Raw genomic sequence first — 25,535 nt, 5'->3', positions numbered from 1 at the left:
CAGCTAGTGGGGGGGCTGGTCCAGGAAGCTTGATGGGCCACTGGTATTTTCTGATTGTTCTTGCTAGGTCCTTCAACATCTGGGCCGTTCAGGATGAAGGTCTGTCCAAGAACAGTCTGCAAAGTAAAACTAGGCCTGAGGGTAGGCTGGACTTTTGGTGGGCCTGAGTCATGCAGACATTATAGTTGGTCAGTGCCCAAGCACTACCTGTTTATCCACTCTTTGAGCAAGGGCCAGCCCTTTCATTATGTGTGTCTCACAATGCATGTTTTTTTAAGCCTAATGCCCAAGCCTAGCCCAGCCCTATTAATAAATATGATTAAATCTTGGGCCTGGCCTTGGACCCCTATGCCTGGTATGCCAGGCCAAGCCCTACCCCACAAAGCCCACTTGTTAACTTAGCCCATTAACTTAGATATCCTCAGCTGGGTAAGTTACAGGAGCAGCAGGATTTACAAAGACGCTTGCAAAGGTGAAAGATGAGGGTTCTCAACATGTCACCATTCTCATGCGACCCCATCATATGTACTACTCTCAGGGTTTTTAGACATGGATTGACTCGTTTGATCTCAAGATGAGCCACAACTCATGCAAGTCTGGGGTTGTGTCTGCCCAACTCATGGTGTTGAACTGGATTGGCTAATGCTGAATCCTAGTTGACTCGTCCAAGGCGCATGTTGGAATCTTAAAACCCTGACCACCAGATTATAAATGTACTCTTCAGGGGTCAAAGCACATGGGCAGTAACCAAAAGAAGAGGCGATTATCATGCCAAAACTAGCTATAGAAGATAACGGGTAAGCCCCGTTTAGTTGCCACTTAAAATTGAGTTTTAACCCATAATTTACATAAACTATGATCAATCAACTAATTACTGTTAACTAAAAAAAGTGAGACAGACTCATTTTCGAGTGCTAATCAAACAGGATATATGCACCAGTCTCTCTACTTCTAGTACTATGTTAGTACCACAGTTTATAGTACCCAAGATACGAAAAAAAGGGTGCATGTTTCAAAAAAGAAGAGGTGGAGATGCAAGTTTTTGGATTCGTAAAGCTGAAATAGCCCAAACATCAAAGCAGCAATACAGATGCAATCCAATCAAGAGTTGATTGCATTTGCGCGCAGGAGTATAATTGCAAATGGGCAGTTCAGTTCTATGAGGAAATGGTATTTAAAAAAAATAAAATTAAATAACCCTGAAATTGCGATCGCAGTTCCTACTCCAATACAATGCAATTGCAACTTGGAGCACAGATTCTCTATATGAATTGGAAATTACAATTTGGTCATATCCGCTTTATTAGATTAACAATTGCAATTCCTTTCTATAGTGCAGCCAAACATGACTGCAGCCATAAGTCCACAACTTTTTCTTCCAATCACCCAAAAGAATAGAAAGAAACACTGAGACTCTATTGCTGAAGCAAACATGGAGTTGGCTGGCGATGCAACAACTTTTTTTTTCCTTACACTCAGCTGTACACATTTTCATTACTCCAATACAAACTATATACTAGCATCTTGAAGCAACCTCTCTTAGATCTTTCTGATAGAAGCAATTGCTAAATCAAATAGCAAAAAATAGACAAAAAATGCAAAGCTTATAGCCCAGCCTGTAATCATTTAGAACACCAAACAGCCAAGGAAACTGAAGCTGGTTATCTGATATCCAAACAGCATGGAAGAAAAAAATTGAGGAAACTCGGCAGGCGGTCATACTGATGCAATTCGCTTAGGCACTGAACCTGTCCCCTTCGCACTTGAGTTTGGGTCCCATCTGCCCCAGATGAAGCAAACAATTAAAGGTATTTGTCTACTGTGCACAGTGAACATTGGGGGTTGCTGCGCACCCAAATCCCTCTGAGGAAAGATGGTAGGCCGGAATTCAACAAACAGTTCGAAATGGGGTCATCAAATCCCATTTTCAAATGTAATAGGTTCCCTGCCTACCATTGGACTTCAGGAGATTGGTGTGCACCCGCATTTATACAATTTGTTTTGGGCGTGTTTGGATAGGTTGAATACTTGGGAGACGATTCAATTACACCATGGAATCCGACTTTTCCACAGGTTGTGAAGAAAAAAGTACGTATAGAAATTAATCTCCATTTCCAAGGTTTTACTCAAAAAACGTAGGTGTTGATTCCCCCCATTAAAAAAGAAAAAAAGAAAGAAAAAAAACTTGTCAATGTGGACTTACAAAGGTTGTGAGAGATGGCTGTCTCAATTTGACCATAGGCCATTCTAACCTCCTTTACATGGAAAACATTCTCCAAACCAAACAAGTGAACAAGGGAAATATTGTTGGATTCTGCATTCTATTTGCTAGATACCACAAGGGTTTTTCCATGTCTATGTTTTGGATTCATTTTATCTAAGCAGGATGGATATGGAAAACTAAAATGAAACCTTGCAAGACATGGAAGGTAGTGGATTCCAACAATGGTTCTGTTGTTTGTTTTGGAGTGTGAGTTTTCTTGGAAAACCTTGGAAAAGGAGAAAAGTGAGAAGGCATGGTCCTACTTGCTTTATTTCCTTGCCATGGAAATCGATTTAATACCTTTTTTGGGGGGGTCATTGTTTTTCATGATTTTTTTTTCCCTGAAAACTTTGGACAACATGATTTCCACACAATTTTTTCCCCCACAAACAAGGCAATTCAAGGATTCTGTGGAATGGATTTCATTTCCAAGGTAATACACATAAACAAACAGTGCTTAAACTTTAAAAGTGGTAAAAAGTTATATACCTTGCAAGTGGTTTTTTTCTACTGCATGATGCTGGCTGCTGCAGGGACCCAAAGAGGAACTAGAAGCACCAGAAGACTCAAAACAACTCGAGGGCCATTTTAAGCTTACTCTGCTTCCACTTGGGTAACTTGTAGAAAGCATCCTTTGTCATGTCAAATTTCTCTCGGAATTCTTCTGAAGACAGATAAATCTGCATTTACAAGGCAAAATCTTAGAACAGCTTAGACAAGGTTCTACTACCAAATCAGATGTTTTATGGTGCACTGTTGGATGCTCACTTGGAACTGAATTGTGATAATCCAATTTGATATAGAAGAAATGACCAATGTGGGTGTGACCGATTTTTAATCCGTAAGACGACCAAACCCAAACTGCAATTCCAAATGTTTCAAGTTGGATCCGAAACAATCTTGCAGTATCGAGGCTAGTCTCTCGTTATCTATGGAGTTGGTTTAGCCCCACTTTGTCATTCCACTCGAGTAAATATTAAAATTCAACTCAGTTGAGCATCCAAACGCAGTCTTGTCATTTACCTCACGCTTGGTCATGTCGATTTCCGTAACAGGGTCACTAGATGATACTTTTAGGCGTTCATAGGGGAATATTGGAAGCCCTTCTTCATCTTCAGCCTCACCCTCCTTAACATCTTCTTGTATAGTGAGGGATTCAATTCTACTGCTCATAGAATCAGGGTCCTCCCTGGAATCTGCCACTGGTTTCAGTTTAGAGGCCTCAGTGCTCACTTCACCACAAAGAAAGCTGGTCCAGTTTTTCAAATATGACATGAACTTTTGCATGAAAATGATAAATACTGCCAGCACAGACCTTTATTAGTTTTTGGGACTTTATTTTCTTGTATTGGTTCGAAAGAAGCAGTGAGGGCTGCTATTGCTGCTGATCTGGGGGCCACTGGTAGTAATTCTGGTGTTGAAGATTTTGGATAGGGCTTTCTAACTACTGGAGGTGGAGTAGAAAGATTCCTGGTACTTGCACTCTCAAAATTGGCGGCCAGTGCATTAAAGGCTGGAGATCTGCCTCTTACACGGACTCGGTCGGGGCTGAAGGACATGCTCCTGGAACGCTGGGATGATTTGTCTGGCACACTTGATCTTCCTACATATGATGCTGGTGCCCGTCTTTTAGGCTTCTGATAAAGCAATAAGTATCTAATCAGCAAAATAATTCTAATAAAATTCCCTTACAAAAATAAATATAAATTCTTCGCTTACGGCTATAATTGGAATGACCCCATTCTTCACTATTGCAAGCTTCCGCTGGAACGAGTTTCCATGCATCTATAGGAAAAATGAAATATCAAGATCCTTCAAGTCAGAAACTTCTAATGCTGAGATTAAGAGTCTTTTAGACACACAACCCGTCACTCGAACCAGCAACCATTCCAGTAAAAAAATAAAAAAACATTTTCCAGCATCTACAGGTCAGTGTGCTTGGTATGCTTATTGACCAAGCACAAAGATGCAATGTAACACAACGGCGGGTTTCATGAGTTTAGAGAATGTTAGAAATTGCGATTTATCTATCAAATTGCTGAATTGAACATTGGACATAAATAAAATAATATGCTTAAATGTTACGTGGAGATTCTGTTATATGAAGAAATTGCTTACTGCAGATTTTGCGGAATCCCAGATGAAGAAGCGTGTAAAGAAGGGCGGCTCACTCCCTTCCATGACAACAAATATAGGAGTTTCTTGAGATAACCTTTGGAGAAGAAAATCATGCTCAAGATATTTCTGTCAAGAAAAAAGAAAGAAAAGAAGAAGAATTAAACAATGCATTAAGAGTCTGACCAAGTAAAACTCAATTCAACAGGAACCAAGGTTTTTTAAATCGGTGCCTCCAGTATCATATTGTTCACCACAGATATGGCCCCATATCACCCTGTATCACCCCTATATCAGGCTGTTTCAGACAGATACGGGCTGATACAACCACATTGTTCATGGGCAACACCAGTACATTGGGGAATATGTAGCAGTTTAGACGATTCTGTAAACCTTTGTAGAAACTGATGCATGCTGCTGACCAAATGTAATAGTGTACCTCCCCAATATTCAAAGCTTCCATTCTTACTGTGGATTCCACCTGCTGCCCAATCCAAACAAAGACCTCTGAGTTACAGTCCAGAATGAATACATCTTCAGTCATCAAATCATCCTGGTCGAAGTTGAATATCTCCTTGACCTGCAATGGCAACACCAGTACAATCAACACCAACATTAAAAGTTATCCCCCAAACAGCAAGAGAGGTTCTTGATGATAGAAACATGACCCCGAATCCAAAACTGCTTTTTAACTACACTTGTACGTTGAATGGGAACACTTACAGGTGTCTTCAAATCATCCATTCTTTTGTATAAAAGTGACCCACTTGATGATGGGACAAGGCCATTCATCATTGGCCTTGGCCCGGCCTGGTCTGGTCACTGGGCACAGATTTCAAGCCCGTACACCCTCGGGCCAAGTTTAGGGGGCCAAGCCTTGGCCCTACAGGCTGGGCAGCCAGGGCTGGGCTGGGCACCCCAGCCCATTGCCACCCCTAGTTATCTGCATTAATTTTTTGGTCTTATGACAATAAGTAGTAATTTACTCAGTCTAAGTATCTAGAATTGCAGATGACATGCTTCTGTAATTTAGTAAAGGTACCCACCTTTAAATTGCCTGCATGCCAATGAACGTAATAGCAGCGATGTTGCACAGAAGAAAAAACCCACATGTATTAGACTTACATTTATGTCACTTAGAAATTGTAATGAAGGTTTTGGAAGAGGATGGAGACAATTTTTCTACTCCTACCTTTTGAGTAAGTGCAAGCGAATAGGTGAGGATCACCTTCTGTATTCTTCCCAATCTTCTGGCTCTGGAATTCAGATTTACCTCCAAGCAATTCCCAGAACTTGTTGGCTTCTGTGCCTTCCTTCTGTGGTTTGTACTGCATGTTTGGCTGAGAACAGTTGACAGGGATATTACACGTACAGTAAATGGTGTGATAATGCATGGAAAAGGCGACGGCGTCATGCAAATGCCTGAAGAATGATACCAATAATAATGATTATATTAATCAAAATAGTAATTTATATTGATTTCATAACAGTTACGCAAGAGGACTGCTTGTTTATGGAACTGAAAATCTAGACAATATTCATAAACCCTATAGAATGCCACATAAGAAGTATAACTAATACCATTCAGAACTGCCAGTCAACCCAAGTTAGAATTTTCAAATATAAATAACCTTTAGAAAGTACGGGCTGAAAAATGTGGCAAAATAAAGATATTTTCCAAAGAAGGTTTGCTCAAGGATGATGCATGTGGGTTCTTGCCTGGTGGTTATGACTTGTGGGAGTGCAGGATGCAAGTTTATCAAATGCCTCTAACTACAGGTGACCATCTATCACGCAGAATATAAGTATTGGACGCAACATGTGTATACTAGTAGGTATGGAATGTGGAGAGGAAGCTGTTTGTGGGGCGTGGAGAGACATGTGTATACCACATGCTCTCCTATCTCAATTTCCGCCACCAAATCCCCTTTTCTCTCCAAACAATTAAAAAGGAGTGGTCGAAATTTCCTTAGAAATGTAATGAAAAGAAAAATCAGAAAAAACATATTTTTTCTGGATTTTTGGCAAAATTTTCAATATTTTTCACAAAGGGGACTGACCCACTTAAGGTATTGTTGATATATAGCGATACATTGCAATACATTATCTACGATACATTGTGATATATCAACCGATACTAGGAAGTTTCCCAACTAAAGCCTAGCATCATATCGGTACTGTGTAATACCGATAGCATCGGCCGATATATCTGTCGATATTATTGATACTACAACATTGGATGCAGACACCTGTAAATAACCTAGATGCCCTTACCTTTGGTTCAAATTCCTTCCCATATCCTTTGGAAAAAAAAAGTTTAGTCCTCCAAAAACTAATTGCACTTGTTACTCGAGTTATACATAGCAGATATATGTATGTATACATGTATGTATTTAGTATTTGGCGTAATCCAATGACTAGCTCATCTAAAAAGGAAAAGAAGTCATAGTGAAACATTTACAAGACTAAATTTACCATGTCAACAACAGCTAAATAGTTCTTAGAAAGAATAAACCTTGATCAGATCTAGCTGTCTTTCAACAAGCTCATGGTCCTCTGAGGTAGTAAGGCTTCCAGACCACGTAAAGACAGTAGAGCCACTTTGTAATATATAACAATAAGAGGAATTCAACGATGATGCCACCTGATATAAATAAAACATCAGTAAGTTTTCCTTATTAGGAGAAAAAGTCAACAGAATGATAAAATTCTTGTCACATGTGTATGCATTAAGGAGTTTGACTTTATACTTTAAAGTCACAAATTGAAGAAGATAGGCAAATGTTGGAAATTGTTGCAATCGAAATAGAAGTTTGAATTGTGTTGGATTTCTAAAAAGTTCAACAACACTGCATATAAAGTTAACAGACCACAAGGGCATGAAATCTATCACATATTCAATGTAAGAAATTTCTTCAAGTTCCATGGTGATCTGAATGAAAATGCTGAATCATATGCTGGAAGTTCAAGCTCAAGTCCAAGAGGAGATTGAATAAAGAAATGCAATTTGCTGGACGCCATAAACAAATAAAGGAAAAGGTCCCCGATGTTAGAGAACTTGTAACAGTTCATTTGTGAAAAATAAATGCTTGCCTACAACAAGATTGTCTCTTAGTTTGCTTATTCATAAAACGGAAACACTTCTCAACTGTATTGTGAAAAAAGTGTTGGAAAATAGGAAGTAATACTCAATGGAGGAAAGAAGAAATGGAAGATAAAAATAAAAATATCAGATCTTGATTGTTCAAGTCTTGAGACATTGACTATTCAAGTCTCAAGACAAATTTGCTGCCCTTTTATGGATATTCTAGCAAGTGCAAAAGAAAGGAGATGGAAAATTGTCTTCAGGATACAATGAACTCATAGATATAAAAATCAGCAAAGATTTCCACCTCTAATTGTTGTTGAACAGATCTCCAAGAGATGAGACTGGTATGCCTCACAAAAAACTTTCTCAAAAGGACAAGTGCAAGAGGGCGGAGATGAGAATGCAATATTTGATGGCTTGATATGGGAATTATATTTATCTCTGGACTATAATGTCCATGATATGGTGTCTTTCTTGGAGAGACACTCTTGTGCCTCTTCAGGACATCCACACACACATTCACAGCAACCAGTCACTCTGTTAGGGATGGACATGATCCTTTGTCTATTTCTTTTGGACATAGACAACTAACAATATAAAATTGTTGTCACATGTACCCACACCTTAGTCATCACAACTACTGCCACATGTACGACATGTGGCACCGATACCATGTGTAGACCCATGTCTCAATTACTCTCAATCAATGCTATGGCTAAAACCTTGGGCACCAATGGGTCAACAATATAAAATTGTTGCCGCATTAGACCCAAATCTTAGTCATCACAACTGCTGCCACATGTACAACCATGTCTTAGTTTCTCAATCAACACTACGGCTAAAACCTTAGGCACCAATGGGTCAACAATATAAAATTGTTGCCGCATGAGACCCAAATCTTAGTCATCACAATTGCTGCCACATGTACAACCATGTCTTAGTTTCTCAATCAACACTATGGCTAAAACCTTAAGCACCAATGGGTCAAAACTCTAGCTAGACCCTGGTTCACTTATTGCACCATGGCTCAGATGAGTCCAAGCTAAGTGCCAAAAAGAGTAGGCTCTTTAGGTTCTTTGCGATGATGTGTACGTGCAAAGTGCAAATTATGCCTAATAAAGTGCCAAAAAGTGCCCAAGCATCCCTACAACCTATGCCCCACGCGTGCATGCACTGTGCTTCATACCTTCCTTGTGGAGATTTGAACTCAAGTTTTGCCAAGGCGAAAACCTCTTTTCTTATCACTAAGCCATATGAGAACTTTTAAGAAAGTTTCCATATGTAATATATTTATTTATTTTCTAAAATAATAATTTTATTTTTCTTAAAAATACAATATAAAGTACATGTTGTGAATTTTTTTCAAAATAAATGAACAATTTGTGGGATTCAGTTATGGCAATTGGATAGGGAAAGGGTGTTTATAAGTGTCTCTTGGTGGGTAATTGTTTCAAGAAAAAATAAACTCAAATGGTGGTGGAAAGTCACAGACTCACAGCCAAGTCAACAGACGTTATGAAAGGATGTGATTACTCAAGAAAGGGTGTGTCCGTTCAATTTGACTGAATGGACACATACAAGAGCCTCAAAGTGTCCTTTATACATCTATAAAATGCCCTCCATAGGTCATTCTGGAATCATCTCAACTTAATCTATCAAAGCCCTATGTTCTCCTCAAAAACCCTTCTCTCTACTTTCTAAGATAATCTTGTGGTGTTTGATCAAACTGTGGTTTTCTGCAAAATCTGTTTTTTTGGCCAAGTTTGGCCAAATAAGTGTGTTCTGAGTGTTCGGTGGGCGTTCTCCTTGATTTTGCAAGTAGAAGGACACCATTCTTGTGATCAAGAAGTGGCTTGACTTATCCTGAAAGCAGATTTTCTAGCAACCCTTCAAATCGGTTTTAACCATCAGTAGGGGGCAAATAATGGTAGCGCGGTTCAAGTCAACTACTACTTTCCCTACCTCAAATTCTAACAATTTATTACTAAAGAATCATCAAATGTAATCATCCAATGCCTCAGCATAGATAGAAGATCCAAGACGAGTATTCAAGGAAGTATAAAAACAAAGATCATGCCAGTGTTTTCAAGGGAGAGACTGGAACAAATGGTTTATAACATGCTCAAAGAGGGGTTACATACTTTACTAAATTACTATATCAGAAGAACATGATAAATTGATAATTCAAGCAGGATATACCGGTTCAACTTGAATTGCTTGCATGTTATCTGGACCAGATCCTTGAACTCTAAACAATGCAATCCCGTCTTCTGTGTATGTATCATCTGTCATTTCTTTCTCAGTTATGTAGTTCTTATAGCCAGAGCTGACACCACCCTGTGACGTTTCAAATTAATCAGTGCCTCATCACTCATCAGGAAAGATCTAAAGAAATTTCAGGAAATAACTTTCCAGCAGAACAGAAAAGAGCCATTTTTGCATAACAAATCTCAATACAAGAACAAACCTTAAACATGATAAAGCTCTGAAAGATTGAAAAGAACTGAATAGGTTCCTTCCCTTCAAAAATGCGAGCCTGTAAATGCATAACCAGAAATAATTTGGAAAGAACATGTAAATCATGTGAAAAAAAGGGGTTCTCAAATTTAAGACAAATATCTTAGTAAATTACCCGAACAGCCAGTAGTTTCAGAGATTCAACCATCTTGCTTGCAAGTGATATTGCTGCTTCCTTCTCTTCCTGCAATAAAGTCAGTGCAGTACACAATATCTTAGAAAGCACTGTTTCTTTCGCCAAGATGAACTAACTATTACAATGGTTTTTTTTTTTTTTTTTTAATTGGCGACTTGGACCAACTTTTGCGTTCCTGAGTTGAGTCACGATTGCAGTTGCATGGATGTTGCAATCGTAATACCTAAGTGGATTGAACTCACCCAAGCCTGAGTCAATTCGGAAGTAATCCATGATTATTATGGAGAACTCCATGCACATGCAGCCAACTATGTAAAGCCTAACATGTTTGCTTGATGACAGCAATGCTCATATTTCCTCATTAAAAAAAAATAATAAAAAAAAATTAACTAGGCAAATATATTGCTTATAAAGGAATACAAAGAGATGCCAAAGAGGCAAGTACCAAAGGGCAATCCAAACTCCCAACAACTGAGAAAAAATAATAGTGCAAAGTACAAGATACTAAAAGTAATATGAAAAAGGAGGTTGGTTCCACTACAACATTGTAGAATAAGCTTATTCTACAACACTTATTCACATGAATATAAAAGTTATTCGCCGGGGTGGAAATGTATTCACATATCGAAACTTATTCACCTACTTGTAAAAGTTATTCACCTGCCAGTGAGTGGCACATCTTGTTGTGTGTATGCCATCCAACCCTCAAATGAGCCCAACCATTATGGTGGGCATACACAAAAGTCCAGCCTATCCAATCATCAGGTGCACCACACCATAGAAAACAATCCTCGACCACCCAAAACCCTCCAAAACAGGTGGTGGCTCTTGCGGTGGTTGGATTGTCATAATTTTTGGGGCGTCCCACTTTCATGGTGGAACGACCCTGATGGACAGGTTGGATGCCGCACAAGCTATGGTGGGACCAACATGAAAAGTGTAGAAGAATAAGCTTATTCAACAAAGTTGTAGAGGAACTAGCCTATATGAAATTAGACCATAAGCATATCACCCAACTGCCACATGAAGACAAATACAGCAACAGAATATATCACAAAGTATAACAGTAAAAGATTGCCGAGTTAGTTCCTGATGAAAATAACATTACGCTCAGTTATAACTTTTACATTGAGCATAGAGGCTGTGCTCCAAACTTGAGGCACTCAAAGTTCAAACAGTCCTGACTGCAAACAAATACACAAGATGCAATAGTAAATATAAATTGCACAGTAAATTTCCTGACCTCGATGCTCTGGTTCCCAAACCAAGTGCCAACAAGATACTCCTCTTTATCTTCTCCAGGATATGTGTACTGAAAGATATAGCAATCTCCATTGTAAAATTTCGACTGCTCGGAAGATGGAATGAGAGTCTGTTCCTGGCCATTCACACGCCAAACCTGTGCATCCAAGCTGGAAACAGTAATAAGAAACTAGATATGGAATTTCATATACAACTGCAGTGCTGGTCTACGTTAATCCCTCAATTGCTATTTCCGCATCGTGACTAATATATGCAACGCCAGGTGATGCAGTTAATATGACAAAGCAGCAGATAAAAAGCTGTATCTAAAGAGAAAATGAAGAGTCATAACAGCACCTGCAGATTGCCAGTACAATCAATATACGGTTGAGGTTCTTTTTTTTCCGGAGCAGCTTTCAGGAGGCCCTTGACATCAAGGCCTTGGCGTTTCAGAAGTGCTGACAAATCAACCGGAATAGTAAATTATAAAAAGTAGTAGAAAACCAAGTTGTGGTCATAAAAAGAAGAAATGAGACCAAGTTGTGGTCATAAAAAGAATATATCATCATCATCATCGTTGTCATCATCTAAGCCTTATCCCAACTAACTAGGGTTGGCTACATGAATCCTTTTAAGCCATTCCACTCTAATCAAGGGCCATAACTTCAGTTAGACCATAGGTGATCAAGTCTTTTCACCTAGCTCTTTTTAAGAACCTTCAAGTTATACCAACTCACTCCTAACTGGCGTGGTTCTTGGTCTCCGTTGCACATGACCAAACCATCAAAGTCTACTTTCCTTCATCTTATTACCTATTGGTGCTACTCCTAAATTTCCTCAAAGGCAATCATTTATACATCTATCCTTCCTTGTCTTGCCACTCATCCATCTCAACATCCTCATTTCAGTTACACTTATCTCATGAACACGTTTTTCCTTAACGGAGAACTGTACATATGAAACTTTAGAATTACTGACCTGCAACTTTGCCTCTACCATCCTCAGATACAGCAGTTTCCGCTGTCTGTGGCCATGAATCGAATTTCGATTGGAACATGACTGTCTCAAATCCCTCAATAATGCGAATGAAGTGAGACTTCGCCCGGTCAGGGCCGCGGAGCAACTCCTGTGTGGTGGATTAAGATTATTATACTAAGAATAAAAGAATTGGACTGGAAACAAAAAAAGATTCAAAAGTAACTTTTGATAAGCAGGCTTTGGGTATTACTTCTACAACCACACCGGCACTTTTCCTCTCATCAAGAGAAGTATTTCTACCCATCCATACGAAAACTTCCAGCCCACAATCTAGCAGGTAGCATTTGTTTGTGTCCAACAATTCTCTTGTCAAGGAATCAGCCTCAATGGGTTCTGGTTGCCCTTTCTCGATGCTGGAAAGCCACAAGAAATTTCATCAGAATGAACTACGAAGAGTGTAGTACGCACAATCTGCTCCAAAGGATACTTTCATGAAACAAGAAGAATCCAAGCAAGGATGAGAGAAATGTTTGATAGCATATCCAAATGCTGCAGTTTCAAATATGAATTTGTGAATTTTTTATATATATACCAGAGAAGCTTTGCAGGAGCCTCTTCAGTTTGTGTATCCTTGTCTATGGCTGCCTTTTTTGGAAGTGGAGCAAAGCCACCAAAGAGACCCCAAAATTCTCCGGCTTCAACATCAGCCATCATCTTTCCATCCTCTATATAAATTGAACCAATAATCAAATCAAATAAAGTCATCATAAGCTGTTCGATTGCCTTGATCAGGGTTCTGGATGGATATGTAAAGTTGTAAACTTACCAACAACAGCTACCTCACATTTCCCATCATGATGGCTATCTTTGATGAACTGGACAACTTCTAGAGCTTTTCCCCTTTCTTGAATGGATGAGTTGGACCCATTGAACTGAAAAATCTTAGACTCGGTATCCAAAATGAAAATGTCATCGTGATTGAGTGAGGATCGAGCAAAAGGGACCTAATAAAAATGAACCGCCAACTCTATTAGATTTAGATAAATGAAGAATGTATCTTAGTCCTTGTAACATGATCAGCTAGATAACTTCAACTTGCCTCTTTCACATGGACGACATGTTTTCCTTTACAAACATACAAACGGGTCTTGTACTCATTAGCTTTGTGATGCTTGAACCCGGAAGCTGCGCCACCATCTTGAGGTATGATACATGGTTTGAAATATGACAGGAATTTCTCATTTTCATGGCCCTGTGCCTCACGGTACTGAACGGCACGTCCTCCAAGAGCTGCATCCAGTTCCACGGTCTTGATGGCTGCAGTTCCAGCTTCATCCTATTTATTTTAACAGATGAATTGTGAAGAAAAAAACATTTAATGAGTATTGCTACCATATCTTTTGCAGGAAAATCAGTTAATACAAATAAAAGATTAAACAAATCACCTGACTAGTATCTTTACCGAGCCAGTAATGGATATCATGATGAAAAGCACCGCTTTTTAAGCCAGTTGTCTGCACAGAGAATTTTTTAATATATATAGAAACTAGATAAAAATGAAATTTTAATTAACAATTAAATGCCAACTGAGACGAACACATGAGAATGTACTCATCTTGAAGTTCATATAAGCACATTATTCCAGAGGGCATGTTAGGCTACATTTATAGTAAGAAAGAAAACGCTCACTTTTCTTTTTATATGAATGAAGTGCTAATGATAATGCACTGTTGAACTTGAACCTATTTCTTGAATCAAGTCTTCACGATGATGAAAACACCAGTACCAATGAGTCAATGACTAGCATGCAATTAAACTGATTATGCAGGCATCCTTAACCCATATTTGTGAGAGATTTATGAAGCAAAGAGAAATCAAAAGGCTGGTGGGAGTATCTTTGGGAAACTAAATAAGAAAAGCGATAGTGTACCTTTAAAATCACATATGAATCTCCAGTGAAAAACTTCCCATATGAAGTCGTTGGGATGGGGACCGGATGAAAGTTTTCAATGCGCCATATCTCCAATCCACTATGCTTTGTCAAGGACTACACAAAACATAAATGAAAACCAACAGAACTATTGAAATTTGGAATTGCAAATTCTGTTACTACAAGGAGATAACAACAGCAGAGGCTTCTCAGAGTTCAACTCTCACTGAATATTCATGGCACATTTAGTGTTGTGCAAAACAATGAAACATCACTAAAAGGCACATTCATAGAGAGATCATTTTAAGAAATTAATCATGTACAGAGAAGAGGTACATGCTGCATAGCAGCTTAGTGAAGTTTAATTGAAAACCATTTACTGGCAAGAAGAAATGAATTCTTGAGGCAGAGGAAAAAAAATCCAATAAAATCTATTGAATATTAAAGAAATTTATATGATGAAGGATACGCTTTCTGTCCAGCTCCCTGGAAAGCAGGATCCAAATCTCTCATGGAAACAGACATTTTGTTCTTTGGGTTTTAAGGAACTAGGCTCTCTCTATCTCTCTCCACCTTGGCAGGAAGACGAAGTAGAATTGCCCTGCAATGCAATTTTTATAGGTAATAATTCAGGATAACTATCAATAAAGTTCCATTGATTTACATTCAATAAAAATGTACGGAAGTATAGGAATTCAACCAGGGAAGTAATGCCATATAAACACACTCATTACATAAATATGCTTTCTTTAATCGATTATTCTAGCCTATTTGGATTGGTGGAAAATGAGATTCAACGGAGGAAAGAAAACTGATTTCCTCTGGTGTGACAGTTCCCCTTGTCTGTGAAAGCTAAGAGGGTGAAGAATTGGTTTTCATTTCCTCATATCTCCTTAGAAAAGGGTCATTTCACTTTCTTCTCTAGAACCTAGAAAATGGAGATTTTCACCTTTTTCGAAAGACAACTCTGACTTTTTAACCATTCCACATTATGCTCAAAGCATGTGTGTTAAAAACAAACATGTATCAACAAAGTTACAGGTAGTGTGCTCCCACCTTTTGGGGAAAAAAAAGTTATGTAAGGATTCTTATCCGTAGATTTCCTTTTCCATAGTTTTCTTCAAATGTGATGTTTTCCTTTCTTTATCTACCTTTTGGTTTCCACCAATCGAAACAGGCCCTAAATGAAATTCAAATCACAGCTCTCTAAATAGCCGTTGAACTATGGGACTTTTAGACTTCTGCACTATAAGAGGCAAGCAATGTTTAAAACAAGGGTTGAAAATCAGTTTCAGTGTACCCTATCAGTCACCACTGAAAGCAGTACATATCTGGTTGTATCCGGCTGATACTACCATATTGTCCACGGACGAAACCGCTGATACTCCAATGCCTTGTTTTGAAAAGAAGGCGGGTTCTAAAGGTTTTCCAAGCACTTGTTCTGAAAGACGAATTGACTATTCATCACGATTGAAGAGGAGGAAGGGGGCAGCTATAGACAGTCAGTATGATATTTGTACCGATAATCCAATATGCACATTTTAAGAAACAAATGTGAGAAAGGATTGTGCTCAAAGTCAATATTCAGAGTCGCATCATTGCTTTGTTGTGCACTATGATTCATTGTCACAGAAGTCCTATGCAGTTCCTTCCTTACCGTATACATGGCAAATATGTATGTGATCGGGGATGTTGATCTGGTGTGCCACCACAGGGATGGGCTACCAACTGAATTCTCAGTGATTGGACAACTCTGACCACCCATTTGTTGTGAGCTTTGCATGTTGAGAGTATGGTTGGCTGATTTGTAGCAAACAGTCACATTTTCAGGCCACAGATCAGATGGCTACTACCGACCAGTCCCCTGGATTATAGGGATATGGCCCATCCATTTGTTATACTACAAAATCAATGGTCCCGATCACCTTGCGCTAGTGCCACATGGACAATAGAGATGTCAAGGGACTTGGTATGGTTGTATTCAGTGGATAAAACAAATAAAAAATGTATGTATTTGACAGAAGATATACACATGAGAAATACAAACATCGAACTTTCCAAAGGGAATAATACCCAACAATCACAAGGCAAAATCATCAAATCAAAGCCAATTTGCAATCTTTTCACAAAAGGAATTTCATGGAAAATTCAAAAGTTCCTAAAGTCGAGATTAGGAACATGCATTGAAAGAACCATCTCAGATTCACCTCATTAGCAACAAAACATGGAATTGGAAACAAAGCAAGAATCAAAGAAGAATAAAAAAGCAAAATAGGCAAATTTCCAAATCCTGAAATTGGAATTTCAGAAAAATGCAAAACAGTGTAACAGAATCTCTAGCAGCACTAATTCAATCCTAAAGCAACCCCACCAGGAAACATCAAGACTGTCAATCCCAAACAATCACAACCGCTCAATTACACATGGATCGAAACCTCAATTACACATGAATCGAAACGACTTTCCTGTTGAACCCCTTTGTGTCTGTATGAATCTCTGACCGCGCGGAATCTCCTCCAACCAATCACATTCCCACACAATGTACAGAAACACGCCACTTCATCTAACCAATCAACGTCCCAAAACCCCAAAATTCCTCCACTTCAAAAAAAAAAAAAAAAAAACTTTTTCCTCAAATTTAAAAATAGAGATAACTGAATTAAAATTCTCACCAAATCCCAATATTTCAATTTCAGAAAATGCAATAATCTACTAGCACCACAACAGAATCTCTATCAGCACCAATTCAATTCAAAACCAATCCCATCCAGAAACATCAAAACCGTCCGGCCCAAAACAATCACCACCGCTGAATTATGCATCCACCAATCCATCACATTGCCATTCATTTAACCAATCAGCATCTCAAAACCCCAAAATTTCTCCACTTCCCATATGAAAAAAAGAAAAGAAAAACTATTTCCATGAATTTGAAAATACAGATAACTGAATAGAAATTCTCTTAAAATAAATGAAAAAAAAAAAAAAACAGAGAGAGAGAGAGAGAGATTCGTTCTTGCCATGGGATCCAACCTGAAAAATGCAGCAGTGTCGACCTCCGAAAGAAGCAAGAATCAATCCAGAAGGAGTAGAGACTCTAGAAATGAAATCCAGCAGAAGCAAGAAAAAAGATTCAGAGAGAGAGAGAGAGCGCTAATCACACTAACGGAAGCAAATGCAGCTGGAAATAAAACTGAAATTAAAATCTCTGTAATTTTCAATTATTACATTAATAGTCTTAATTAATAACATAATCTCGCAATCTGAATAATCTCATATTCGAACAGACAGAGAGAGATGGAGAAAGAGAAAAGAAGAGAAGGGTAGAATAGTAATTTCCCTTTTCTCGACGGAGAGAGAGACGAGTTCAAAAAAGCCCTAGACAAAAGCGGAGGGCCGACTGCTGATTAGCGGGTTGTGTTTCGATTTCGGGTCTGGAAAACCGGCGAAGGGAGAGCAACGGTTTTTTGCTATAAATGAGAACTGAAAACTTACTACCTTCTGGATGCTGAATTAATATCCAGCTCCATTTTTCTGAAATTTAGTACCATTTATATAAAATCTGATCCATGTGATCTGTATATCACACTATTAAAATCCTCTAAATAAAAAATCAGTCCGATTTAATTACATTAGAATTCCCTAAATGTACAATCGATTTTATAAATTTTCATGAAACCGTGGCTACTATGATGAACAGATAAAATATTATTTTTAATTAGTATGATATATTGTCAGAAATAAATTTTTAATGGGTCAGATTTTATTCATATCTAGAAATATAGTGGAAAATTAGGGATGTATAATAACCTTTGATACAGTCGAATGTAATTATCAGGGATTCAGATGATGGCGCGCAAGAGAGAGTAGGCTAACTTAATATGAAGCACTGTTTTTCCCGCCAAATTTTCATATTGTAGTAGATCCGACCCTTGAGAAACTTGGACCCCACCATGAAGATCACCTTGGTTGAAATCAGATGCATCGATTAATTAGATGGGCCACACATGTGATTTTAGTCGTTCCAATGGTCTGGCCTGCTTGATTAGTAGACTAACCTAATTTTTGGGCCATATGATATTCATGGTGGGATCCACTGTTTTCATGGAATGGATGTTACATGCAACTTACAAATTGCCTGGAAACATAGGACGCTGCATGCTAAGTTTCAAAATTAAAAGACGAATGATCATATACATCCCTTACTTTCATGCTAATACGTCACGTAATTAGAAAATCCAATCCGTGTAAAATGTGGACCATGCGCTAAATATCGTTTTATGAAACATTCTAGCCCGTCCATTCATCACTCTGGACAGTACATAGTTATCAATTTACAGCCACTGTATTTTTTATATTGTGCAAATGCAGTCTAAAAATAAATTAATTGGCCATATTTTCATTCGAGGATATATTCGTGGTGGGGACCACCTCTTTCACGGATCCGATGCCACACATGTCACCATATTGGCGGGAAATACGGGGATGTATGTGGAAGTTCATATTCAGGCGCAGTGTATGATAATTTCCAGTAACGGTACCCTTGCCTTGCGACCTGGACTTTCAGATTCTTTCTTTTTCGAGAGGAATAGAATAATCCGTGCTTTTCATTCTGACAAGTGGGCCCCACGGTTCAGTGATCAAGACAATTGGCCAGTTGTTTACCACCGTGGATGATTCACCGCTCAAAATTCTCACTTTCTATTTGTAACCTTTCTATTTATGGCCTAAGATAGACGGTTGTGCAGCAAAGTGAAACGACGGTTAGCATTCAAATGAAATGGGTCCCACTGATTGGTCTTTGGAATCTACCAGTCATCTACATGTTTGGTCTATTCTCCATCCACGGTGGTAATAAATAGGTCATTGGTTTAGAAAAATCCGTATGTATTCTGCAAAGATGCAGATCAGGATCATATAAATCTGCAATGTATTTTGGACAGTCCAATTGATAGCTGAAATGGACGGTTAAATGAGTATGTAAGCTATCCAAATTCAGTAGAGTAACTAGATCACGTATATAATCATCTACAATGGGCCCACATTTGAATGGTCCTGATTGCATAACATACATTCCATGACCATAAGTGTGTTGATTGAGTGGCTTCAATCGGTTGCTAAAATAGGATTTTTGATTTGATTGATGGTCTAGTTGATTTGCCTGAGAAAATTTTGAAATTTCAAATTTACTCTTTACCCTCTCGACACTTTTGAGCATAATCAATTTAACTAATAGGAGCGTTAATTTGATTGATGGTGTGTCGATATAAGTCAATTCGATTGATAGTTTGATCGACAATCTGTGTAACTTTTACTTAAATATGTGGTTATGTTTCTAATTCTATATGGAGGTTATAAATATCATGTTAATGCAAAATTAGAATTAAGGAAATTGTGAGAGCTTGAGAGCTAAGGGTTTTGAGAGGAAGAAATAAAATTATAAGTTATTTTAATTCTTATAATTTTATGATAATAGTGGATTGTTCGTCACTTTGTGTGATGGTTATTTCTCACAAATGTTTTTCTATATAAAATTTGTATGTTTTCTATGGGTGCTTGAATTTTGTGTTCTCTATTATATTGTTTAATTCTTTTTGGAGTTGCTTTTGTGCCCGTCAAGTCATGTTAGGACTTATTATGTTCCTAGCAAGCAGTATCAGAAAGGATGTTGGGTTTTTCATATTAAATCTAAGACATTGTATCGAGGAGATCAAATGTAAAGTTAAAGACGGATAAATTTATGGGTAAAAATAATTTTGAATTATAAAAGTTGAAGATAAAAGACATTCTAATTCATTGACAAAGCAAAACATATCGAATCAATAAAAGAAGAGGATTGTGATGAATTCTTTTTTTTTTTTTTTAACACACACACACACACCCACGCAAGTCGTAGTGGGATTTGACCACCTATGGGTATTGAACCCAAGACCTTATATTGAAACTCCTCAGAGTCTACCACTGAGGTAAGGACTCGAACCCATAGAGGATGTAACACCCCAAAAATCGGCACTTGAGTACAGACACTTCGATCCCGAGTTTCCGGGTGTTAACTCAATGAGAATGCATATGTGATCTCATTTAGATTCACATTCACTCAGCAAACAAATAATAAGAGTAACGCAATTCACTTAGCGGATCCAAAGCAAAGTAGAGATAATGAAATATTCAAAAATATATGGCTAACGGTAAAAAATACAATTCCAATAGTGGTGATTGCCCAAAATGAGAATTATACAAGCCACAATGAACATACAACAAAGTTTACACATAAAGCATGCCCGATCGAAGACTTTAACATATACATGCACAAAAGTAAAATAGAAGAAAGGTCTTCCAATTTCGCCCGACGCTCCCAAGGCATCACGGCGAAAGTGCAAGCCGATACAAACCTACCTGCCGAAGGCCTCGATAGAACCTGCATCAATAATAATGTCTGGTTGGTGTTTTCAAACACCGTCCCAAGTACGAGTGAGTAGCTAATTAAGTGGTTCTATTAGTTTTAAGTTATACATGTTACCAACCCAATTAGCGCGGATAATGATAAAACAAGAAAACAAACATTTCCTAAATACTATTGTTAAAAGCACGAATAAGATTATGTAATGATGTATGTATCTTTCAATCCAACACTCTCTCACATGCGACTTCAGCACTTATTTCGCAAATGTCAACACTTTCTTATCATGCGACTCCAACGCTAAATCGTCACATCGTATTTAATGCATGCGATTGATACATATTTTAGCTCAGTAATTATTAAGTTTCATTCATCCAGCATATTAGCAAAGTTAGGATACCGGTGTTATATCATGAGTCCTTACCCAGATCACGTGGCTCATTGCCGCAATTAGTGGCTTCTTACCAATGTCTCTTAATCTAACTTTAAGTATCACCCGTTTATATCAATAATCAATAATTTCAATAGTACAACATGATATCGAAATGTATGAGTATCAACCCGATGTGAGTCATCACTTTATACCAGGTATGATCATTCAGCTCCAATGTGCGGACTTATCACATAAAACTAAAACACATAAAAGAAATGGCTCGTCACCCAATTTCATTCACGCTCGGGTCATTTGAACGATACTCTGGCACGGAACTATCGGCCAAGTAATTCGACGAGGGTCGTTCGAATAATGATCTATCACCTCCATTAGTGCTCAGTGGTCACTACGAGGAGGCTCATCACCCCAGCGTAGGCCGATAGCTCGGATACGGTGTCCCATACCACCATGCACGGCTCATGAGTCTTAGTGGGGTCATATCACACTAACGGTTATAAATGGACTCATTCATTGGGAACGAGGTATCCTAAATTCTATTTGGTCATGTCACACATTTTGAACATACATTATCAGTCGGCTAGTAGACTAATTTAATTGATCTGAGAGAATCCTGACGCAACCGGCATTGAGTGCAAGCGTCTCATGTAGTCTAGCTACTGTTGGTTATCCGTATTCAACCCGGGTCAATGAAACAAGCCTATGTTGGCCAACCTAACTCGGGCCACCCCTTAGTTTGGGTAATTTACCGACTGACCCAACATCATAAGCAACTCTAATATCACTACGGACCTAACAACTCATCATGCGATCATTGCGAGGTTTCATAAGAATCATAAATTCAACAACGCAAACATTTGGGCATTTCATTAAACATGTAAGCGTCAATAGAGTAATATATTCATCGGAGCATTTAATAAAACACGTGAGCATCAACAAATCAATGTATTCAATTTAGAGTTCAATCAAACATGTGAATATCATTAGAATAACATATTTAATCACCTAGACATTTTATCAGACATATGAGCATGCATAGACAAGCAATGACAGATATTACAATCAAACTCGAAATATAAACATGCTAACTATTTACAAATCATTCACTATAAGAAATCATTAACTAAGACCCTCAATGGTCAGTAAATGGAAACCTAAGCATAATGTTGCACACATTTACAATGATTCGCCCGACTTAAAGCGTTCCTAAGATTAGGGATTTGGGGAAAATCACAAATTCCTATACAAACACCAATAATTATGTGAGATTCATGCAATTCATCCTAAGAAAACCTAAGTTGAGAAGTAAGATTTGTTTTTTACCTACCAATCGCAAGTGAGGTGGATTCAGTAGAGGAAAACAATCGAGGTTAGGGTTTTAATTAAAGGAAACCGATGAAGGGATGCACCGAAACCTCCTCACTCCTACTCTTACTCTTCTTCTCTTCTTCTTTCTCTTTCTCTCTTTCTTCATTTTTCTCTTATTGAAATTCGTATGGGATGAGGGGGTGCTCAAATGAAGACTTTATATAGTGTCAGAAGTAGTGCAAATGGCCCTAATGACCCTTTATTTATTATATTAACTCTAAGGGAGGTTGTTTCCCACCAATGGGACCCAACGGAAGGCATATGGGTTAATCTAAGCCATGAAAAAAGTGTTCAACAATGCGATATTTGTTTGGACACAATTATACGATGATTGGGCGTATCGATCAACCGGGAAGGCCTTAACTTAGATCGACGGTCATCGATGATCAATCGGGGCCGTGGCTATACGGATATGTGTGAAGAAATATCTTTAGTCAATATCTCAAATTTGGCTATGAACCGACAGTTCGAAAGTTACAACTTTACGAAAAAGCAATGGATTTATTTCACTTAAGTTTCAGATTTTCATATAAGGTATTCGCACAATTCAAGCACTCACCTTGCAAATCCAAGTTGAACGATTTGAGACGCAATTTTGGCTCGATGTCTTGCGACGGACGTTAAGCCCACTAGGACAAATATATTTCTATAGCATTGAGTTTAGTGGCCCACTAATGAGCGGTTTACAGCTTATTTGGATAATCAAGGTATTTCTGAAATGAATTGTGTATCGAGATTTCTTGGGTGCAATGATTTAGGTTTGGATTGCATAAGTTTATAGAGTGACCTATTTGTCACTAGCGAAAATAGTAATTCGATCATAATCACCGTAAACCATTGGTTCTTAGGCTAAATGAGTAACCGAATTGATTTAGTTTGTTAATTAAAATCTAAACCCTAGTTGTCTTGGCTTTTGGTAGTTCTTTATTTAGTTACGGTTATCTTGATTAGTCAATGGTAGGTCAGCTATATTTGGGCCTTAGATAAACAAATTACATGGTTAAACTTGATGTTTAAGCAATTTGATAGATTCTTTAGCTTTTTACGGTTGATTAATCGAATTTACGTGATTCTTTACCGGTACCACCTGCGTATAGACTCATTTTAAGCATCAAGGGTCAGTAAATGACAATATAAGTTAATTATATTAAAAATTTTCAAGGATTTTTAAAAATTCAAGACAGTGAAAATCCAGGACGTTATAGAGGATCATAAGTCAATTAACATAATTCAATTCTATTTAGCCACTGGAATCCTGTACATTGTAATTAATAAGATGACTACCACGAGCTTATAGGTGAAGTTGAAGAACATCTGCATAATGAAGTCGTTCTCCAATCATTTATATCTTAAGAGACAATTGTACAATCTAAACATGATGAAAGAGTCAAATCTATTTGAGCACATTAACTAGCACGTGGGGCACATAGTTACACATGAAATTCAAGCTCTTGATCATACATATGACCTCATGTTTGATTGAATTGACACAACACTGTCCATTCAAGCACGTGTGCCAACACATGACAGCAATGAGAGATCTGAGCCTTCCATCAACTGGGATGAATTAGTAGCTAGATCTTCGTTATTACAAATCAGCTTAGCTCACACTTAAGTGGGCTCCCAATACAATGGACGGCCAGATATTTTTTTTTTCTAGGAGTCATTTTATTTTGTACTCTGTGGCCAACTTGAGCTATTTTGTGCTGAGGTACAAGATCAAACCATTATTTTCAACCAGATGGACAGCTCAGATCTCGAACGCCTGTTAGATTTTGGCACGTATGCGTGTGGATGGTAGGCCCCACGCGCTCGTGGTATTTGCAAACCGGGCACGGCTTCGGTGGATCCCTGATTGTAGGGACCACCGTGATATATGTGACTTATATCCACGCCGTCCATCGGTTTTAACAGCTCATATTAGGTTGCAATACCAAAGTGAAGCAGATATAAATCTTAGGTGGACCACACTATAGGAAACAATGGAGATTGAATACCCACCATTAAAAATTTCTTGGGGGCCACCAGAATGTTTATTTGGCATCCAAACTGTTGATAAAGTCAAAAATATCTGGATAAAAGGGACCACACAAATATCAGCTTGATTAAAAAAAAATTTGTGGCTAACAAGAAGTTTTTAACGGTCAATCACAACTGTTTCCTGTGGTGTGGTCCATTGAGATTTCTATCTGCTTAATATTTTGGATATTAAAATGAGGCTTTAAAACGGATGGAAGGCGTGGATGTACGCTACATACATCATGGTAGGCCACATAGTCAGGGATCGACCGTAGCCGCGCCCTCGCAAACCTCACGTGACTAGGCCGTGCAAATCCTCGTTCAGGAATCATATCATTCCTCCTGACTCCTGAGAAACAAACCAAACCCGAGCAGGGCATCCGACGCCCGAGCCTTGTCTCACACTCTCAGCACGTGACATGTAAAACAAAGAGTACTAATCACGTACAGCAACGGTACTACAACTTGTGGTACCGTGCCATCTTTTCCACCAACACGTCAGTAAAGTAGGACATCGGTACCGTGAAAACATTAGAATCCACCATGAATATTATCCAATCGAAAAAATAAGGCAGATCAGATCACTTGGTGGCCCAGACCTGTAAGTTAATTCAGACCGTATATTTCCATTGATTCCAACTGATTAGGCCAAATGATGGTCTGAACGGTCCATTTTTTCGTCTTCAGTGATTTTCATGGTAGTTCATGGTACTGATTTTCTTCGTACGTGGCATGTTGCACGGTACCACGGAGCGTTGTACCTTGCCTGTATGTAATCAGCAAGAAGCTCAGATCATGCTAATGTACGTACAAGAAAATCTTTGCTCAATCACCGGATTGTGGGGTCCACAAGTTGTATTCGTAAAATCCACTCCATCCATCAATTAAGAACTATCATTGGACCGTACGTTAACCTCCCTTAAAATCCCAAGTGGCCAACACCAATGGCAACAATATAAAATTGCTCCACAATGTAAAATCACACGGTGCGCCGCACTTGGGTTTTCTATCTAGATTATTTTGGTATCATCTCTTCATCTGGTAATTACACCTATTTAATGGGTTTGATGAAAGATACCATGGTGACC

The 25,535-nt window shown here is 38.3% G+C and overlaps 1 protein-coding gene across 1 annotated transcript; it reads right to left on the bottom strand.

Moving 5' to 3' along the window:
* Nucleotides 1-1,395: 1,395 nt before the first annotated feature.
* On the bottom strand, nt 1,396-17,711 carry LOC131256302 (villin-4-like). The gene is made up of 24 exons (XM_058257268.1): nt 17,303-17,711; nt 14,739-14,870; nt 14,270-14,369; nt 13,785-13,853; nt 13,439-13,675; nt 13,166-13,343; nt 12,932-13,064; nt 12,590-12,752; nt 12,340-12,487; nt 11,719-11,819; nt 11,363-11,518; nt 10,099-10,167; nt 9,934-10,002; nt 9,666-9,803; nt 6,894-7,022; nt 5,571-5,718; nt 5,425-5,435; nt 4,818-4,958; nt 4,382-4,507; nt 3,983-4,048; nt 3,579-3,900; nt 3,287-3,495; nt 2,753-2,943; nt 1,396-1,780 (listed from the first exon to the last, which is right to left on the bottom strand). Exons 2-23 carry the CDS (start codon nt 14,792-14,794, stop codon nt 2,830-2,832), a joined length of 2,883 nt encoding a protein of 960 aa, XP_058113251.1. The 5' UTR covers nt 14,795-14,870; nt 17,303-17,711; the 3' UTR covers nt 1,396-1,780; nt 2,753-2,829.
* Between the last annotated feature and the right edge of the window lie 7,824 nt (nt 17,712-25,535).

Source organism: Magnolia sinica, chromosome 9, assembly GCF_029962835.1.
Source record: "Magnolia sinica isolate HGM2019 chromosome 9, MsV1, whole genome shotgun sequence".
Lineage (NCBI taxonomy): Eukaryota > Viridiplantae > Streptophyta > Magnoliopsida > Magnoliales > Magnoliaceae > Magnolia > Magnolia sinica.
Note: the sequence above shows the minus strand (reverse complement) of the source record. Positions and strands in the feature narration are given on the sequence as shown.